The following is a 20,774-nucleotide window of genomic DNA, read 5'->3' on the forward strand; positions in this document are numbered from 1 at the left end:
GAAGTCGCTTCGTCGTGGGGTCGGTCGGGTCGGTTTTGGGCTCTTCCTGGTCGTCATGTGTTGTGGTCAGGGCTGGGGACGGGGCTGGGGAGAGCGGCTGGTCGGGTCTGTCACAAAGGGCTGGGGTAAAGCTGGGCGGCGATCTCCACGGGCTCTCGGCCGATGGACCCGGCGTACAGTTGGCTTCGACGTGGCACAGCGAGGATGGGGATGAACCGCACCTCCACCAAATGTTACATGGTGGCATGACGGGCGATGGAACACGGCGACACAACAGAAACAGAACGACGTGATGACACGATGATGAAATATGCTTTAATGGCCAACGGGCCTGGCGCGAGCGCTCCGCCCCGCGCCACTGCCCGCTTCGTCATCTTCGTAGCAATATGCTGCCATAAATAACTTTGCGTCGCTGTCGAACACCAGCTTAAAAGGTCACATTTTGTTAAGTGTCAACAAGTTGTCCCCCTGGTTATTCCGAAGTATAATAAAAGGCAAAGGACGAAAGGAGCTCTTTGTCGAAGTAGCCTAGAGGAAATTTACTCACGCCGCGCGAATGCTTTGCCTAAGGTCAGCATTCCAGCGTAACAATTGTAAAACTTTCTTACATGAACATGCAATACCATGCGGGCCCCTTACATCATTTTTAATATCACGTAGCGGTGACGACGCCAGTCCGGTAGTCAAGAATGCATTGAACAAAAAAAAAACATTTGGCTGACTTGGCGCCCTATGGAACTCGGTGCTGACGCTAGCAACAAGCAAGCTCGCCAGTCATCCATGAATGGAATACCTGCCGATTTCGGTCACGCTCAATATAACGCTGACATGGCACAATCGAGATAAGGCGTCAAAAGTAACTACGTCAGTATTGGTCAGCGTAGAAGCAGTCCATGAGGCCACGATTACTCGAAATTAAACTGGTCGCATTCTGCGTCACAGAAGGATAAAGCCACGGGGCAGTTGCTTTGAGCGTGGACAAGCTAACAATAAAATGCCTTAATGGCTTCGTGGAGGACTGCACTTGATGCACCCCTCCCAAGCTTTATTCCCACCACGTAACATATCTTCTTCGTCCAGCCAATCACTGAAATCGGCTCCTATACTCGCAGTCGGTGATCGCTGAAACGAAGCCGCGTCATTTCCTTTTTCGCAGCTTCCTCTGCTCCTTGAGTCACGTGTCGGCGCGGAACCCCTGGGATGCAGTGACGAGGTCATGGCCAGAAGGAAGCCAAGCCCGGCGCCTTGTTGTCGGCTGGGCCAATGGTGGACTTGTCCTTTTTCTCTGCGAACAGCGACCATCGGGTATAAATTCAAGCAGGAATCATTCCTCAAGGAACCGGCAGGATATGTGCAGATAATGACACGATATAAGGACTACGTTAGTATCCTGCCTTACATCGACGTTTCCCTGCACTTCGTTTTCCTTCGGTTTCTGACATTGCAAGCGTGGTTGAGGCAATCCCGTACATTGACAGAGTTTACGCTTCCATGTCATCATCATCATCAGCCTGGATATACCCACTGCAGGGCGAAGGCCTCTCCCATATTTCTCCACTTAACCCGGTTCTATGCTAGCTGCATCCACTTGACCCCCACGAACTTTTTAACCTCATCCGCCCACCTAACTTTCTACCCCCCTCTGCTACGCTTTCCTTCTCTTGAAATCCAGTTTGTTACCCTAAGCGACCATCGGTTATCCTCTCTTCGCACTACATGTCCCGCCCGTGCCCATTTCTTCTTCTTAATTTCCACTAGAATGTCGGTAACTTCAGTTATTTCTCTGACCCACTCTGCACGCTTCCTATCTCTTAATGTTACCCCTACCATTTTGCGTTCCATAGCCCTCTGGGTTGTCCTCAACTTAAGTAGAACTTTCTTGGTTAGCCTCCACGTTTCAGCCTATGCATAGGTGAGTACAGGTAAAATGCAACTGTTGTATACTTTCTTCTTGAGGGATACCGGTAAGCTGCTAGTCATAATCTGCGAGTGCTTGCCAAATGCGCTCCATCTCAATCTTATTCTTCTTGTTATTTCCTTTTGATGGTCCGGATCTGCGGTTACTACCTGTCCTAAGTAGACATAATCGCCTATTACTTCCAGTACTTCGCTACCTAATGTAAACTGCTGTTCCTTCCCGAGGCTGTTGAACATTACCTTAGTCTTCTGCATATTGATTTTCAAGCCTATCTTTCTACTTTTCCCGTCTAGGTCATCAATCAATATTTGCAGTTCATCAGTGATGAGTTGATGAACTGATGCAGTTCAGCAGTGATGAGTTGCTTAGCAAAGCAATGTCATCAGCAAATCGCAGATTACTGAGGTATTCTCCATCTATCCTTATCCCTAACTGCTACCATTCCAAGTCTCTGAATACTTCCTCTAAGCAAGCAGTGAAAAGTACTGGGGAGATTGTGTCTCCTTGCCTAACACCTTTCCTTATGGGAATTTTGTTACTTTCTTTACGCAGAACTATGGTTGCTGTGCAGCCACTATATATATATTCCAGCACTTTCACGTACGGCTCGTCTACCCCCTGATTTCGCAATGCCTGCATCACCGCCGATGTTTCAACTGATTCAAATGCTTTTTCGTATTCATGAATGCTATGTATAAGGGCTGGTTATATTCCGAGCATTTTTCTATCACCTGATTGATGGTATGGATATGATCGATAGTAGAGTACCGTTTCCGAAACCCTGCTTGATCCTTTGCTTGGTGGCAGTCTAAGGTTGTCCTGATTCTATTAGTGATTACCTTAGTAAATACCTTATACGTAACAGACAGTAAGCTGATTAGTCTGTAATTTTTAAGGTCCTTAGAGTCCCCTTTCTTGTGAATGAGGATAATGTTTGCATTCTTCCATGGTTCCGGTACCGCCGATGACACCAGGCACTGCGTATACAGGGTGGCCAGTTTTTCTAGCACGACATCCCCCCCCCCCCCACCGTCCTTTAGCAAATCTGTAGTTATCTGATCCTCTTCAGCATGATTCCCCCCTTTTCATAGATTCTAATGCTTTCTTGACCTCGTCCTTCGTCACTGGTGGAACGTCTGTTTTTCCCTGCCGCCAATCTCGTTACGGTCCTGACTACTTGGCTGCTGTAGAGATCAGTATAGAACTCCTCGGCAACTTTTACTATCTTGTCCATATTGGTGATGACGTTGCCCGCCTTGTTCCTTATCGCATACATCTGGTTTTTGCCTATGCCCAATTTCTTCTTTACCGCTTTAAGGCTTCCCCCGTTCTTTACAGCATGCTCGATTTTCTCCATGTTATACTTCCTTATATCAGCCACCTTGCGCTTATTGATTAGCTTTGATATCTCAGCCAATTCATCTGGTCTGTTGGATTGAAGCTTTCATATTCTGGCGTTTCTTAATCAAATCTTTCGTCTCCTTAGACAACTTACCGGTATCCTCTCTAACCCTCCTACCGCCTACTTCTACCGCACACTCCGTAATGATATCTCTGAAATTATTGTTCATTGCTTCCAGGGTAATGCCGCCATCCTCGGTTAGAGCCGAATATCTATTCTGTAGCGAGATCCTGAACTTCTCTGCCCTACCCCTCACCGCTAATTCGTTGATGGGTTTCTTATTAATCTGTTGCGTTCCTTCTTCAGATCTAGGCTAATTCTGGACCTCACCATCCTGTGGTCACTGCATCGCACTTTCCCAATTACCTCTACATCTTGCACAATGGCGGGGGTTGAACACATTATGAAGTCAATTTCATTTTTAGTCTCCCCGTTAGGACTTTTCCATGTCCATTTCCGGTTCTTGCGTTTGCTGAAGAAGGTATTCATGATTCGTAAGTTATTGCGCTCTGCAAACTCAACTCGTAACTCCACCCTGCTATTCCTAGAACCAATGTCATAGTCCCCTACTGCCTGGTCGCCTGGCTGCTTTTTCCCTACCTTGGAATTCAAGTAACCCATTAGTACAGCATACTGCGTCTTTAATTTTCGCTTTGTCGATTCTACATCTTCGTAGAAGCTTTCAACTGCCTGCCCATCATAACTACATATAGACATGACTTCCATATAGACATGGCTGAAATCACGGCTGTTCGCGTCATCATGCAGATCTAGCTTTCCATGGAGCGCGAACATGTTAAATTCGGTCCACACGCCGCTTTTTGACAAAGCTTCATACTAGCCAAAACCAAGGACAGTATCGTGTGTTACTTCCCATTAACACAGTACCAGCCTTCCGTGTACCCTCAGTGCGGGAAATCAAACTCAATTAACTTAAAGTCCGGGCATAAATGCTGTCGGGAGCCTTTAAAAGGCAACTCCAGTGGATTTTTCATCATTTTGTGTTTTTAGTTGAATTACATTCCTCGGCATGGCCTGATTCCAACACACAAAACTGTGTTTAGAAATTTCAATTAGAAATATTAAAAAAAAAAACAGCAAATCGAAACCGAAACTGCTTTCACGGCCAGAAACAACGTTGTTGGCGAAAGGGTGACGTCACACTCAGTATTAGAAAAACACTCGTGCGTGCGTTGGATGGTGAAAATAAAGTATGGAAATCATGACGCACTGCATAAAATGTCTGAAGTAGTTCAATACAAGCCTCACATTTTCATAATCAGGTGAGAGGTGGACAGTAACGCCGGTATACTGTTTGTGACGTCAGAAACTCAGTGTTGCCCGCAAAAATACTGTGAACTTAAGCCATGAAAAGGTCATATTTTAAACCCGTGTTGCGCGTGAACGGATTATCGTACGGCGCCCAAGTTTTGCAGAATGCGTCAGGACGGAGAGGAGAACTTATGATAAAAGGTTTACTAAAATATTCTAATGTCAAAAAACCTCCAGAGTCGCTCTTTAAGGGCCCACGTACTGAAAAGGACATTCAAGAAGCTCCGCGCTGTAGTCGTTCTCCATAAAAATTGACTCATAGATGCTCTGATTTCTGTTTCTGCATCGCAAAAGTCAACATAAAGTAAAAGCATTTACTGCTAAGATAAATTTGTAATATAAGATAAGCATAAGATAAGCAGTATAGTAGTAAGCAGTAGAAGCAAAAAGGTAGGCCTAAATACTAATATGCAGATGACTAAGGTAACGTTCAACAGCCTTGGGAAGGTACAGCAGTTTACAATTGGTAGCGAACCCCTGAAAGTCGTAGGTGAATATTTCTACTAGCAGGTAATAAGCGCAGATCCGGACCGTGAAAATGAAATAACTATGAGAATAACATTGGGATGGAGCGCATTTAGGAAGTTCTCGCAGATTATGACTAACAGCTTACCGATATCGCTGAAGTATATAACAGTTGCACCTTACCTGTACTCTCCTCAGGGACTGAAACGTGGAGGCTGACGAAGAGGGCTCAACTAAGTTAACGACAACGCAGAGAGCTAAGGAATTGTAAATGGCAGGTGTAACATTAAGACATCAGAAACGTACAGTGTGTGTTAACTCGAGTTAATGATATTGTTACGGTACGCAGTGAAAGAGACGATGACGAAGTGCTGGGCTAGTGGAGAAAGACGACGCTGCAGCTACGTCTGGTTCTCCTGTGAGTGTGTCCCTGACGGTGAACTGTTGCGGCTACGACGTACCATCGCCTCCTAACATCTCGACGTGCCTCGTAAGATCTTGGTGGAGGTGCTGGGTAAAACACCAATACCACAAGCTGGATCTCCGTAGTGGCCGCCAACTTGGTGCTAGCACTATGCAGTCCGACGCAGCTACCTCTACAGCGGCACAACCAGCGCCCACTGTCGTCGTTGCGCAGCCTCGTGATCCGGGAACCTTTTGCGGCACCGATGACATCGACGTCGAAGACTGGCTCGCTATGTACGAGCGAGTCAGTAAGCACAACCGATGGGACGCAACGTTGATGCTTGCAAATGTCATTTTCTACCTGGCTGGTACGGCGCGCGTCTGGTTCGAGACGCACGAAGAAGATCTAACATCCTGAGACATGTGCAAAGAGAAGCTTCGGGATCTCTTTAGCAAGCCGATCGGACGCAAGCTCGGCGCTGAAAAGGACCTGGCATCGCGAGCACAGTCGTCGACCGAATCATATCTGTCGTACATACAAGACGTACTAGCTCTATGCAGCAAAGTGAACAGCGCCATGCCCGAGTGTGACAAGGTGGGCCACATGCGAGTCTGACGACGCTTTTAACCTTCTATTTTGCAAATATTGTACGACGGTCGACTCCGTCCTCGAGGTATGCCGGCGGTTTGAGCAAGCTAAACATCGTCGTATTGCTCCCCGCTTCGACCGCTTGTCAAACACAGTTGCTACGCCTTCGTGCGAAGATCTGCCAACACTGCAGCAGCCGTCCCATGAGCCAAACTTGACCAGGATCGTTCGCAGAGAGCTGGAGGCAATGGCCCCCGTCGCATTCACACCTCAGCCGGCGGATGCTACTATAGCACTGATCCAAGCTGTCGTTCGCCAAGAATTCGCGAACGTGGGCCTTAATGCGAGCGTAAGCCTCAGCTCTGGTCAGCCGTCCGCACAGCCATCTGTCCAGCCCACCGTTCCGGTGGTAGCTGCTGCGGCTCCGACTGCGCCCTTCCCGACGCGATGCCCCGAATCTACCCGACGCTACCGCAACCCAGAAGAATGGCGGACGTTGGACAACCGACCCATCTGCTTCAATTGCTCAAGTGCCGGCCACATTTCTCGCCATTGCCGCAGCAGTTGGGTTCCGCCACCTCGACCTCGCTACTATCATGATCGCAGCACCGCCTACGGACCACATCCAACCTCTCTCCGTGACACGCCCTCTCGTGACTTTAACCCGCCATCCCCACGCATGTCCAGCCGATCGCCGTCTCCCCAGACCCGCCGTTCCCGCTCGCCCCTACCTCACCGTTCCTCGTCCCCTCACTTCTCTGGCCCGCTCCCGGAAAACTGATCAATGCAGCTCCCGGAGGTGAAGCTGCATTGACGACCCGGTCCGAAAATCCTCTGCTGACCCTCGCTCATCGCCGCAATCTTCTAGATATCTGTGTAGATGGTGTGCCTGTTACCGCCCTCATTAACACTGGTGCCCAAATTTCCGTCCTCAGCTCTTCGTTTCGCCGCCGACACAAAAAACGCTGTCACACTAGCCTCTTCATCAGCCGTTCGTGTCGCCGATGGAGGCGTCGCTGCCGTCGTGGGACTTTGCACTGCGCGTGTGAGCATTTGTGGTCGAACTACCCCTGTGCTCTTCACTGTAATCGACCGCTGCCCTCACGATGTGATCCTCGGCATCGACTTTTTAACGGCCCACTTTGCCCTGATTGATTGTTCAAGTGGCCTCCTTCGCTTAGACCTGACTTTCTGCTCCGACCACACAAATATCAAGCCACGCCTCTGCTCCGTCGAGTTTGTTCGCCTACCGCCCGAAGCTGCCATGTATGTTCCTTTGGCCCCCTTTCCTGCTATTCCTGATGGTACATACGTCACTTGTTCAATCCCCGATGTTGTTCTCCACCGTAACGTCATACTCCCTCACACTGTCCTGACCGTCACGGATAACAGAACCTATCTTCCCGTCCTTAACTTTAGCCGCTCTGTCCAAGTTTTGCCCCATGGCATTGCACTCGCTGATTTGCTTCCGTTGGCTTACTGCGAAGTTTCTGCCCTCAAGCCTGTGCCTCTGTCTGAACCCCCCGTATCAGCTTCTCGTTCGACCCTTTTTACTCCCATGATAGCACCGGATTTGACACCTCAGCAAGCCAGTGCTCTCTCCGACCTTTTGTTTTCGTACAGCGACATTTTTGATTTTAGCGACCGACCTTTGGCCCAGACATCTGTCGTTACCCATCGCATCGATACTGGTGATGCCAGCCCTATTCACAAAAGGCCTTATCGAGTCTCTCTTGCTGAGCGCCACGTGATACAGAAGGAGGTCGACAAGATGTTGACAAATAATATTATTGAGCCTTCCTGCAGTCCCTGGGCGTCTCCTGTCGTTTTAGTCAAAAAGAAAGATCAAACTTGGAGATTCTATGTAGATTACCGCCACCTCAATCAGATCACTAAAAAAGACGTTTATCCGCTCTCGAGAATTGACGACGCCCTCGACTGCTTGCATGGTGCCAGCTATTTTTCCTCGATCAACATGCGTTCCAGCTACTGGCAAATAGCTGTCGACGAACGGGATCGAGAAAACCGCATTTGTCACCCCTGACGGACTATACCAATTCAAGGTCATGCCATTTGGCCTCTGTAACGCTCCTGCGACCTTCGAGCGCATGATGGACTCGCTTCTCCGTGGCTTCAAGTGGACAACGTGCTTATGCTACTCAGATGACGTTGTCATTTTCTCTCCCACGTTCACAAGTCACCTTGAACGGCTTTCTACGATACTGGCAGTCTTTCGCCGCGCCGGTCTTCAACTCAACGCAAAAAAATTCAGCTTCGGCCGCCGCCAGATCAAAATCCTGGGACATTTGGTTGACGAAAATGGTGTGCAGCCCGACCCTGATAAAGTTCGTGCAGTCCGCGAGTTCCCTACACCACGTAATACAAGTGATGTGCGAAGTTTTCTCGGGCTCTGCTCCTACTTGCGTCGCTTCATTCGGAACTTCGCTGACCTAGCACGTCCCCTTACCTCCCTTTTGCAGAAAAACGTGAATTTCTCGTGGAGCCGTGAACAAGCTCAGGCCTTCACAACGCTCATTTCCGCGCTCACCGCTCCTCCTGTACTGGCGCACTTCGACCCGTCTGCGCCTGCAGAACTGCGCACCGACGCTAGCGGACATGGTATTGGCGCCATCCTTGCCCAGTACCAGCACGGCCACTCTCGTGTGATGGCCTATGCCAGCCGCCTTCTATCTCAGTCCGAGCGCAATTATTCCATTACGGAGCGCGGATGCCTTGCACTTGTTTGGGCGTTGACCAAATTCCGCCCTTATTTGTTTGGGCGGCGCTTCAGCGTAGTGACGGACCATCATGCCTTGTGTTGGTTGTCATCACTTAAGGACCCTACTGGCCGCTTAGGTCGCTGGGCCTTGCGATTACAAGAATACACGCTTACTGTTGTGTACAAGTCAGGCCGCCTACATCAAGACTACGACTGCTTGTCCCGCCACCCCGTTGACCCTCCTGAACTTCCTGACAATACTGCTGACGACTGCGTTTTGTCCATTTCGAACTTTCTCCACATCGGCCTCGAACAGAGTCGTGATCCTTCCCTGCGCCCCATTATTGATCACCTGCGCAAAGACAGCACCGATCCGCCCATCAGTATGTTTGTGCTGCTTAATAACACATTATACCGACGCAATGTGCGCCCAGATGGTGTAGACCTTTTAGTTGTTGTCCCGACACATCTACGCTCTGTTGTTCTTGCGCACCTTCATGATGCTCCTACAGCAGGGCACCTAGGAGTGTCCCGCACATACGACAATGTTCGACGGCGATTCTACTTTCCTGGCCTCTACCGCTCTGTTCGTTGTTACGTCGCCGCCTGTGAGCTGTGCCAGCGCAGTAAGACCCCGTCTCTTCACCCTAGTGGGCCCCTGCAACCACTCGCAGTTCCAACTGAGCCCTTTTCTCGAGTTGGTCTCGACCTCCTTGGGCCATTTCCCACATACACTTCGGGGAACAAATGGATTGCTGTAGCGACCGATTACGCCACCCGGTATGTCATAACCAGAGTTATCCCCACCAGCTGTGCCTCCGACGTTGCAGACTTTCTTTTGCATGACGTCATCTTGCTTCATGGTGCTCCTCGTCAACTGCTCACTGATCGCGGTCGCTGCTTCCTTTCTAAAGTTGTTAATGACCTTCTGCGCTCATGCGCTACGCGCCACAACTTCACAACGGCCTACCATCTACAAACGAACGGTCTTACTGAGCGCCTTAATCGTACCCTGACCGATATGATGCCAATGTATGTTTCTGACCATCACCGTGACTGGGACATCTCTTTACCTTTCATAACATTCGCTTATAACTCCTCACGGCATGATACCGCCGGATACTCTCCCTTTTATCTACTCTTCGGCCGCGATCCTCTACTTCCCTTCGACACCCTACTGCCTCTTGACGATTCCTCCTGCAGTTACGCTTCTGATGCCATCGCCCGCGCTGATGCCGCCCGTCATATTGCTCGAGACCGGCTTCGTGCGTCTCAGCGTTCTCAAAAGCACCGTTACGATCTCCAGCACCGTGACACCTACTACTCTCCTGGCTCCCTCGTACTCCTCTGGCTCCCTGCTCGACGTGTAGGCATGTGCGAGAAACTTCTGCCCCGCTACGTGGGCCCTTACCAGGCCTTGCGGCAACTTACCGACGTGACGTACGAGATTATCCCTGACCGCCACTCTCCTGCAAACCATCATCCAGAAGTCGTGCATGTCGCCCGCCTCAAACCTTATATCTCGCGCTCACCTGTGTAGTCTACGCACCGGAACTGTGCTTCTTCAGCGGGGGGGGGGGGGGGGGGGGGGGGTACTGTTACGGTACGCAGTGAAAGAGACGATGACAAAGTGCTGGGCTAGTGGAGAAAGACGACGCTGCAGCTACATCTGGTTCTCCTGTGAGTGTGTCCCTGATGGTGAACTGTTGCGGCTACGACGTACCATCTCCTCCTAACATCTCGACGTGCCTCGTAACAATATACTAGTAGAAATCAAGATAAAATGAGCATGCGCAGGGCATGTAGCGCAAAGAGAAGGTAACCGATGGTCGCCAAGGGTAAAAAATTGGATTCCAAGGGAAAGCAAATGTAGCAGGGGGCGGCAAAAATTTGTTAGATGAGCGAATGAGGTGAAGGCGTTCTCAGAGGTCAAGTGGATGCAGCTAGCACCGGACCGGTTTAATTGGAGCAATATGGGAGAGGTCATATCATGAGTATAGTCTGGCAGATGACAATGATGATGATGACGATAGGCTGCCAGCTATAACCTACCATGCCTATTATTTTTGCTCACAACGCCAACGCCGAATGTTTTCAGAGAACTGAGCCTTAACGCTACCGTATTAAAAAGTAACAGTCGATTTGCGTACATAATTAATCGAATTCTAAGTTGTTGAGCGAGCGCTGCTTCCCTCAGTTACACTTTTAGGTAGCGGAGTCGTCGTCTGTGTAACCGGTCGGCAGTAGCAAGGGTGACCCCTAGGGCTACCCTATCACAGTTGGTAACAGTTGGCACTGGCCAACATGAAGCGCAAGATTCCGCTTGGCATCCCCAAGCCTATCATGGCAGTCCAGAATACAGAAATTTTGGGTCTGGTGAATGGTAACAATATTGCATATAAAGGCGAACCTTTGTACCCGGGATATGGTCCCCTGGCGGCCACCCCGGCATGTTTCTAGCAGGTGGTATTTGATAAGTGATATGGATTGCAAGCATGAAGATGACATGCATTGCTACCTGCTTTGACATCTGCATTCTCGGATAGCTCTTTTACGGCAGGAAGGCGACACGAAAATCAAGCCTGAGACCGTAAAGACCCGAATCAGATATGCCAACCCTAGGTCATGAAAGCATGTTCGGACGGCGCTCTGGTGGTGTTTCACAGTGGCGGCGCCGGTAGGTGTCTTTCTTGCGGTGCTTTTTAACGTAAAAGCCTTAAGCTTGAAGAAAGAAGATGACCAAGTATGATGCTGGCGTGTGGCCGCTCGTTGTTTAGTTCCTTGGCTGTCTCTGCGTGTGTATATCTTTAATCCTCTTTTGTAAATGTATTCCCGTTATAATATCAAGCAATCATAAGATGAGAATTGAATGAGTTTCAGTTTAAGTATAATTATGTGGCCAAAACATAGACTAGACTGTAACTACATGCATATATATATATACGCGTCTCTCATTTACCAGGCATATAGCAAAGCAAAAATACCTTAAGGCCAGCGCTGAAGTTCAACATTAAAAGTACAGAACGCTGGCCAACATATGTCATGCGATTATGGCGGAGATGAGATCTTGCCTCGTTTAGTACAGATCGAGCCCTATAATATTGAAGGAAAGAGGCTTTACAATTTTATTTACCATTGAAAATCGCATAAAAACTACTTAGGCGCTATACAGCCGAGAAACCCCATTGCTTTCACTGTACTAACCCACGTCACTATACATGTCAGCAAAATATCGCCGATTTTCGTAGTGCACACTGTTCTTTTTTCTTCTAGGAGTGCTTGTCATAATTTATTATGTTTTGCGCTCTCTCCAGTGCGTCCTTAAACACTCCTCCTTTTGCACTGCGAGAGGCATGCTTTCAGGTTTTGCCACTAGATGGCGCCGCGGTCTTTAGAATTTCATAAATTAAGCGGTGATAGTGCCCACAAAAACTTTCGTCGACGAGGAGTGCGTTATTGTGCCGTAAAAGCCTTGAGTGTCAAACTTAAAAAGAACGACTCTACGCAAAAAATGTCTAATTACTGTCTGGCGAGTGCAATTTATATTTTGGTACGTCTTTCTTGTCGACCACCAGTCGTCATCACGGTCGCTGCTCATGGTTTCCAGCACCGGACTACATAAAAACGGGCACATGCACTGATCGACATATTCACGGTAAACTTTTTCTACAGCGTTTCTACCAAAACGCTATGGAATCGAACATTTCAGACATCAATCTTTCCATTCGCCGAAAAACAATTCGAGACATAAATTCCAGTGTTCTGTCCCTTTAAAGGGCCACTGGTCACCCTACGAACGAAAATGTGTTCTATGCTGGTCGCGTTAGGCATCGCCTTTTGAAAGAGCAGCTGCAAGCATTCATTATTTTTTTTCTGAAGACTCCATAATTATTAGCTACATCCATCAAGCTCCCCCCCCCCCTTCAGCCCCCTCTGCTTCCCTTCCGTTTTCAAATAGTTTCTCTCTCCTGGCTGGTCGAGCAGCCCCCGAAAGCAAAATTCGCCCTTTTTCGATTTTAGCGGCAGGCTTGCCGCAGTGGTCGTGCCTTGGTAGATAATAAGGCAAAAGCATTATATGGTTCATGGCTAACCAGCGTGTCCGGTCGCGTTTCTGTCACATTATAGCTGCCAATCAAAGTGATGACGTCATTAATTGTGTAGTATGTAAGGCAAAAGTGTAAAGGAAAAAATCCTCATGGGAACTGATGCTAACACAGATATGATATTTGCCAAGTATGGCTCCCTTAGTGGCCTGATCACAGCAATATGACTTGAGTGACGACCTGTGCAAACAATGAAGATTCTGCCTGCTCCCTTTACCCCCATCCATGGCCATGAGCCTTCCTATTCCATAAAGGACGTTCAATCAATCAACCAACACCAAGAATCGAGTTCCTATCCCACCGATCACCAGCTGAGCTTAGGATAGGTTAGGAGAGGCATTGATTTCCCTAGAAAGGTCTTGTGCTAGTAGCAGACGAGAAAGAAGAGGTCCATCTTCCTTCTTCTCACAGGATCGGTGTCCCTATTCCAGGGCTCCGCTGAGCTTCGCTGCTCGCTGGGCGTGCTGGATCAGACCTTGTTGGCAACCCAGATCGCCGCTGGAGAGCCGGCTCTCCCATTGTTCCGCACCAGGGCCTTTACGAAATCTATCGTTATTACCACATTCCCACGTGATGTGGTATAACGAAGGTTCGCTACCACACCACGGGCAGGTGTCCCGATATTGCGGCGGGTAAATCTTGCTAAGAATATGCAGGTTTGGGAATGTTCCTTGTTGATTTAGATCACGATGAGGCGGCGGATAGCGGATCCGTACCACTTTATAGTAGTTCAGAATGTCTGAGTACGTAGGGCCGACTCGTTCGGGCAGATCGTCCGATTGGGAGGAAGCTCGGCTCGTATACCCTCGAGCTACCTTGTCGGCGCGTTCGTTCCCCCCTAGGTCAGTGTGTCCTGGCACCCAGTAGATGTGTGTGACTTTTGATGGGGTCGCGCTCTGGAGGATCCTGAGCGCGGCGCGACCTATGCGGCCGTCCAAGTAGTTACAGCACGCTCCTCTCGAATCTGTAAGAATGGTAAAGGACGTGTTGCTTCGATACCCAGCTACAACCGCTAGAGGAACGGCCAGCTCCTCCTCTTCCGTTACCGTGCAATCCCTGACTGCAGGCGCCAGCTAATTCCTTTAGGTTGAAATCAATAGACCAGCCGAGCTTGTTGACAGTTCTCCTTGTCTAGCGTCATGCCAAATGCGGTTGCCAAGGGAGCATGATGGAAGGGAGTTTTTATATTTGTATTGTTGCTGCTTTCCGGCGCGCGCATCGCTCTAGTATTTTGCAAAGCCTATCTGTGATGCCTGGTCGAAGCGCTGGGCTTGTTTGTTTTATATGTCCAAAAGTGCGGATAGTAATAATATCGCTGTGAAACACATTTTAAGTCATTACAGCCCAGTTCCTCAACGCGCTATCGGTTAGCACCAGCTTGATTTGAGCCGTCGGTCCTTATCATTAGCGACGCTTAGCACAGGGCGATCAGCAATACCTTGAAAGGCAAGGACGGCAGTGTCATTATCAATACGAGAGATAATTAAATGTTTGTTTGTTTGTGGGGTTTAACGTCTCGAAGCGACTCAGGCTATGAGAGACGCCGTAGTGGAGAACTCCGGAAATTTCGACCACCTGGGCTTCTTCTAAGTGCAACAACATCGCACAGCACACGGGCGCCTTGCTTTTCGCCTCCGCCGAAAAGCGGCCGCCGAAGCCTAGATTCGATCCCGCGTCCTTGGGAACAGTAGTCGAGCGCCGTAACCACTGCGCCACCACGGCGGGGTTAATTAAATGTGCAAGAGGATTTCGTACTTGAAATAATCAAAAAGCGACCAATGCAGGCACTGCAGTGGTCTGAAGGAATTGCACATCTCGTCTAGCTGTAACGAAGAAGTAGCTATACCCGGTGTCTCAGGAATCCAGCCACTTAATTTTAAAGATGTACTTCCTGCAAGCACACGGACTCCTCTTCGTTTCGCCTCCATCGAAACGCAGCCGATGAGGTCGGGTTCGAACCTGGGTACTCCGGCACAGTAGTCTAATAATTAACTTTTTAACCGGTACACTTAGGCTCCCAATTATAAATTTGTAGCCTCCTTTTATAGTCATATCAGTCTTAACACGTTAGCGTTAAAGGTCGAGTTACTCAGAAAACCCTGGGTTGGCATTCTGAGCAAAACAAAAAAACATGCATGGGCAAGGCGCTAGTAGGTGGTAGCTGGCAGCTGATATGGTCGGCCACTGACTGATTCTGTGATGGTATATGCGACTTAACGTGACCGCGTAGTTATCAGGAAGTTAAGTAGGGCTACCAACTCGGTTTGCTTAATTGAGGTGGAAAGATGGAATAAGAACCAACCTTCCAGTGCTCTTGGATGTCGTGTCAGACATATTGCACCTAGGCACATTAATACGGTTTGGTTAAAGCGGGTCTTTTATGTCCGGTGATAGCATACGTTGTCGCATCATACACTTAAAGGCTGAGCTTAAGTGTCCCTCATAATTTTTATAACTTCCAAAATGTCATTATGCATTTCGCTCTGTGGTTCAACATATTTTCGTTATCTCGTGCCAAACTACGCGCAGTTTTGAAAATAACGTATTTTAAGCACTGTCCCCAGCTCCGTCAATCAATAGCACCTAATTTCTCTGTCCTCTGGATACGCATCACCAAGGTGCTCACGCCCGCTGCTACGCAACCTAGCACTATGGGGCTGGGACTTACGGTGCCTCGATGCACTTTGCCTCCACTTGGAGTCGAAAAGCATCAATGGCACTGGTAGGTCAACGCCGCTTGCGGTGGGGACTGGCCTGCCACCGATTTTTTATCTGTTGTAGGCCGTCATTGCACCCGCTACTACCGCTATCGCTTCGGTGGTGGACGACGGCTGTTTATGTCCGCGCGAAATCAATCAATCAGGCAGCGGAGGTGGCTCAGCTACAGAGCCAGTAACAGGCCCCTACATTTTCTTTTCCTTTTTCCTACAGTCGCAAACACAACAACAAACTCAATTTATCACGGTGTCGCATCATGCTGCGTCTCTCTATTTTCGACTGCTAGGCCGCAGGCACGACCTAGTGGCCGCAAGTATTTCTGACGCCGTTGACAGCGCGGAAGACCACCACCTCTGGGAGCGCGTTCGCGAAGTGAAGTTACCGGACAACAACGAGAGGAAAAGCGTCCAAGTATAGTAAGTGAAAGTATATAACCATGTTGCATCGTTCTGCACAGAAGTCGAAGCAACATTGTTTCTAAGTGCAGCGCGAAGGACAAAGTCGGGTACGTCCACACGCCGGCGAAATTGGCAACGGTAAGGGCAGGCATGCTGCATACGTCACATTTATAGCAGAATGAACAGGAGGCACCAGAGAGAGAGGTCTGCTAATGATGGTGATGACCGTGAGCGGTACCTCTCTAGATCCAATCGACAGCACGTGCATGTGACTGCCGCCTGCGTACGACGCGCCGTCCACTCACGTTTCGAGATGAGGCTGAGCAGAAAGAAGACGGTTGGGAAGATCACCAGCACCATAAGCACCAGCATAGCGATGATGGGGAACCAGGATCGCGGTCTCGCTGCTCCCTCCGGAAACTTGTCCCTGCCCGCCGCTCTGCGTAGTCGCCAACATGGCAGGAGCGCTGTACTTTTAAGCAACCCACAGGCTCATTATAATACCCGCGTTACTTGCTACGTTTTAGGCCGGGAAAAAGCGCTTAGGTCTCCTCACAAGCGCTGAAAAAGGCACGACAATCTGGGATAGGAGATGCTAGAACGATCATAAGCACGCTATTACATAAGCCATAGTTGCTGATACTTTTTCTGCCAACATGGCCGTCTGGCCTATATACTTACATATTCTGCCACATTTAACAACGACATGTAACGACACATGTAACTTCGTGTGAGCGATTTTTAACCAACAAATTGCTTATTGAAAAAAATGCTCACCGAAGGCTCCCCTAGCTAGCGGAGCAATGATAGACTACGTTCGTCGCTAAGCACCAACATCGCTTCTTGATCGACGAAAGGGTTTACTCGCCATCAAGAAGTTTTTTCTTATCAAATGGCCTGATTTATTTATAGGAAGGGAAAGGCGAGGTAACTGTCTCACTTTTATCAAATGGCGAACGCAGCCTTGTTGCGACTGTAGAAAGAAGGAAAAGAAAAAGACTTGCTCTGTAGCTGAGCCACCTTCGCTGCCTCGTGCGGACAGAAATGAAAAAGAGAGAAGAAAGAAAAAGAAGGAAAAGAGAAAGACGCGCGCGTCGGCAACAGCCATCGTCCACCACAGAACTGGTGGCGAGTGCAATTACGGCCTACAACAGATACAAATCCCCTGACAGGCTAGCCCCGCCGCAATTAAGCGGCGGTGACCTACCAGTTCTAGCCCCGTAGGGCCAGGAGCAGCCACCCCACCTTCCCGCTCCACTGAGCGCAGTTTGAAGGCACAAACAAACCGCACATGCTTCGCAAGGGGTTTCTCGACAGACATGCAACGGAAAGCTTAAACCGAACATGTGCACCCACCGTCGGAAACAGTGCGTGAAGTAGACCTACATCACTTTACGTGGCATTGCACATTTTTGGCTAGAAGATTCAAGTTCAGCACATTCCGCATGACATGTCCACCCTAGCTACCACAGCCTACACGATAAAGCGCCGCAACACAACACGTCGTTGCGTGCGACATGCTTCTAGTATAGTGTAAGGCAGCTTGACTAACAAGCGGTCTTTAGGTGGGCTGAAGCGAGAGACGATATAGTGAAGAACCGAAACGAATAAAGAAAAATGAGACTCTATTCAATCTCTCAACCATTCACTCATTTATTCATTCACCCACCGAATGCGTCTTATACACCCTCCGTATACGTTACCAAGTGGGCTAAATGTGTTTAATTGGACGGGTTGAATGTATTATCAACGTGTAATATGCCCCGCCGGGGTGGTGCAGTGGTAAGACGCCTGACTACTGCGCCGGAATACAAGGGTTCGAACCCGACCTCGGCGTCTGCGTTTCGATGGAGGCGACACGGAGTGACGTCCGTGTGCTGTGCGATGTCAGCGCACGTTAAGAACCCCAGGTGGTCGAAATTTCTAAGTCCTCCGCTACGGTGTCTTTCATAGCCTTAGTCGCTTTGGGACGTTAAACCCCACAAACCAAACCCATTATTCATGCTTTTACATCCGCATTCTTTCATTACAATCCAAGGCTACTTCTAACCTTTTTGGCTCCCTCGTACATACGCTGCCTGCAATAAATTGCACGTACGCATCGTCCCCAATAATTTATAATAAGATCACAATGACCCACGTTATTATTAAGCACAAAATCACTGTTGTTCCGAGCAGAATTTCAGTTCTGTGAAGTTGTAGGGCCTCGCTAACAACGACCAACTTCACTATTCTCAATAAGGCGAGTTTTGCAGCACCCTTTTAAAGTATTCGCCAATTGTGTTGTTGTTGTGGCTCTAGGAAGAAGGAGAAGAAAATGCACGGGCCTGCTACTGGCTCTGTAGCTGAGCCACCTCCGCTGCCTCGTGCAGATAGCAGATAGAAGAGAATATAGAGAAGAAAGAAAAGGAAGAGGGAAAGAAAGACGCGCGCCGCAACAACAGCCGTCATCCACCACCAGCGGTGGCATGTGCAATGACGGCCTACAACAGATAAAAATTCGGCGCCAGGATATCCCCCGCCGCAAGCGGCGGTGACCCACCTGTACCAGCCCCCACAGGGGAGAGGTCGCCAAATGGCGGATGTGCACCAGAAGTCCTAAACTGAAGCGTTGCAGCCTCTCGTTAACGCTCCTGCTGTGGCGCTCTGGAGATCTATGGCAGGTCTCCAGGCTGCCCGCCGGGTCTTTACGTCCCCTAAATGGTCTCAGATGTCTCTTAAGAGGAGAATGGCAAAAGCCTACCTTTTCTCTTCTATCATTTGCCTCTCATCGTTTGCCTGTTGTCGGCGTTCGTTGTAGTGCCACATATATTTACAATTGGTTTACAGGAAAGGAAAGGCGCAGTATCTGTCACTTTCTTCGGCAAGTGCCAGTTTGGACGGTACACCATCGCTCCTGTAGCGTGGCGTTCCTTGGTGCGCGTTCAAGTGTGGCATTGCTAGATGAGAATTTCGTGGTGTCTCGCGGAATATGACAGATCTCACATACAACTCTCACGCACAGGATATTGTTCCATGAGCCTAGGAAGGCTTTCGCCTTAAAATAATAAACATCTCCACTTTGTTGTTAAGTATGAAGGGATTTTACCTCCCGTTGACTGTGCGCCGCGGACGACTGTGGCTCAACTAAATGAGAACACAGAAGCGAACTACGCGAAACTGTGAAATCCTTGTGCTTTTCCACTGACACTGCACCACCCGGCGGGGCAGTGGTAAGACGCACGACTACTGTGCCGGAGTACCCGGGTTCGAACCCGCCCTCGGCGGCTGCCTTTCGATGGAGGCGAAACGAAGAGGCGTCCGTGTGCTGTGCGATGTCAGCGCACGTTAAAGATCCCCAGGTGGTCGAAATTACTCCGTAGCCATCCACTATAGCTCCTCTTTCTCTCTTTCCACTTTAACTCCCACCTTCCTCCCTTCCCTTACGGCGCGGTTGAGGCGTCCACAGCAAACAAGTGAGACAGTTACCGCGCCTTTCCCTTCCTATATAACAATCAGTTTTTCCACTGATGCCGGAACAGCGCATGCGTCAACAACGCATCTAAAAAGCGCGTCACGAAGACGCTCAGCTCGTTTCAGCGTCGTACTAAAAATAATGTTCATCGCAGCTAGGCGGAACGCCTTGGTTATTTCGCTGTAGTCGGTCATTCGGTCCTTGGTGCTGAACCACAGCGGCCACGGCGAGCGGGGACCCAGGCCGCGCGGCCGGTGCCCAGAGGACGACGTAGGCCCCGTCCGGAGCGGGCGCGCGCGAGCGCGCGTTCTACTGCAGGCCCCGAATAAACGTTTTACCAAACCAATACATCGCAGCTATCAACGCTCGCCCAATAATTTTTGCACCAACGGAGTAGGGTAACTGGTAAGATTTCTCCTACTCACCTATGGGGCTGAAACGTGGAGGCTAACCAAGAGGGTTCTACTTAAGTTGAGGACAACCCAGAGGACTATGGAATGAAAAATGGTAGGGGTAACATTAAGAGATAGGAAACGTGCAGAATGGGTCAGAGAAATAACTCAAGTTAACGACATTCTAGTGGAAATTAAGAAGAAGAAATGGACATGGGAAGGACATGTAGTGCGAAGAGAGGATAACCGATGGTCGCATAGGGTAACAAACTGGATTCCAAGGGAAGGAAAGCGTAGCAGGGGTTGGTCGGTCGGTCGGTCGGTCGGTCGGTTCATAGGAAGGGAAAGGCGCAGTATCTGTCACACTTGCTCTGTGGACACCTGAACCGCGCCGTAAGGGAAGGGATGAAGGTGGGAGTGAAAGTGTATAGAGAGAAAGGGGAGCCGTAGTGGAGGGCTACGGAGTAATTTCGGGCGGGAGAAAATTAGGTGGGCGGGAAGTTCGCAGGGGTCAAGTGAATGCAGTTAGCACAGAACCGGGTTAATTGGAGAAATATAGGAGAGGCCTTCGCCCTGCAGTGGGTATAGTCAGGCTGATGATGATGATGATGATGATGAAGATTTCTCCATGAAATGGGGTGGCTAGCTCATGCTTTTTAAGGCGAAAGCCTATAATGGCTCATGCTGCAGTGGACAAAAGGTTCCCGCTTTTACGGTGTTCTGATTGGCCGAGGCGGGATGACGTCCTAGACGTCTCGACTAATTAGCGAACACCACCACAGTATGCGCAAATGCGTGCCTTATATGGCCATATGTCAATCAATGATCAATTGCCAATTGATAACAAATTAAGTAATTCAAAAACACTAATTGGTGATT

General features: G+C 49.3%; 1 protein-coding gene across 2 annotated transcripts in view; it reads right to left on the reverse strand.

Moving 5' to 3' along the window:
- Positions 1-350: 350 nt before the first annotated feature.
- Positions 351-20,774, reverse strand: part of LOC146192632 (uncharacterized) — a 61,044-nt gene continuing 40,620 nt past the window's right edge. Inside the window, exons 3-4 of one of the 2 annotated variants that reach the window (XM_084600063.1) lie at positions 16,355-16,488; positions 1,006-1,285 (exon numbers count right to left, since the gene is read on the reverse strand). In XM_084600063.1, coding sequence (XP_084456189.1) covers positions 1,215-1,285; positions 16,355-16,488 — 205 coding nt within the window. In that variant the 3' untranslated portion in view covers positions 1,006-1,214. Of the gene's footprint in view, positions 1,286-16,354; positions 16,489-20,774 lie in introns of both variants that reach the window. The other variant, XM_084600062.1, reaches the window with a different exon arrangement.

This window comes from Amblyomma maculatum, chromosome 4 (assembly GCF_055883805.1).
Source record: "Amblyomma maculatum isolate TAMU_Amacu chromosome 4, ASM5588380v1, whole genome shotgun sequence".
Taxonomy (NCBI): domain Eukaryota; kingdom Metazoa; phylum Arthropoda; class Arachnida; order Ixodida; family Ixodidae; genus Amblyomma; species Amblyomma maculatum.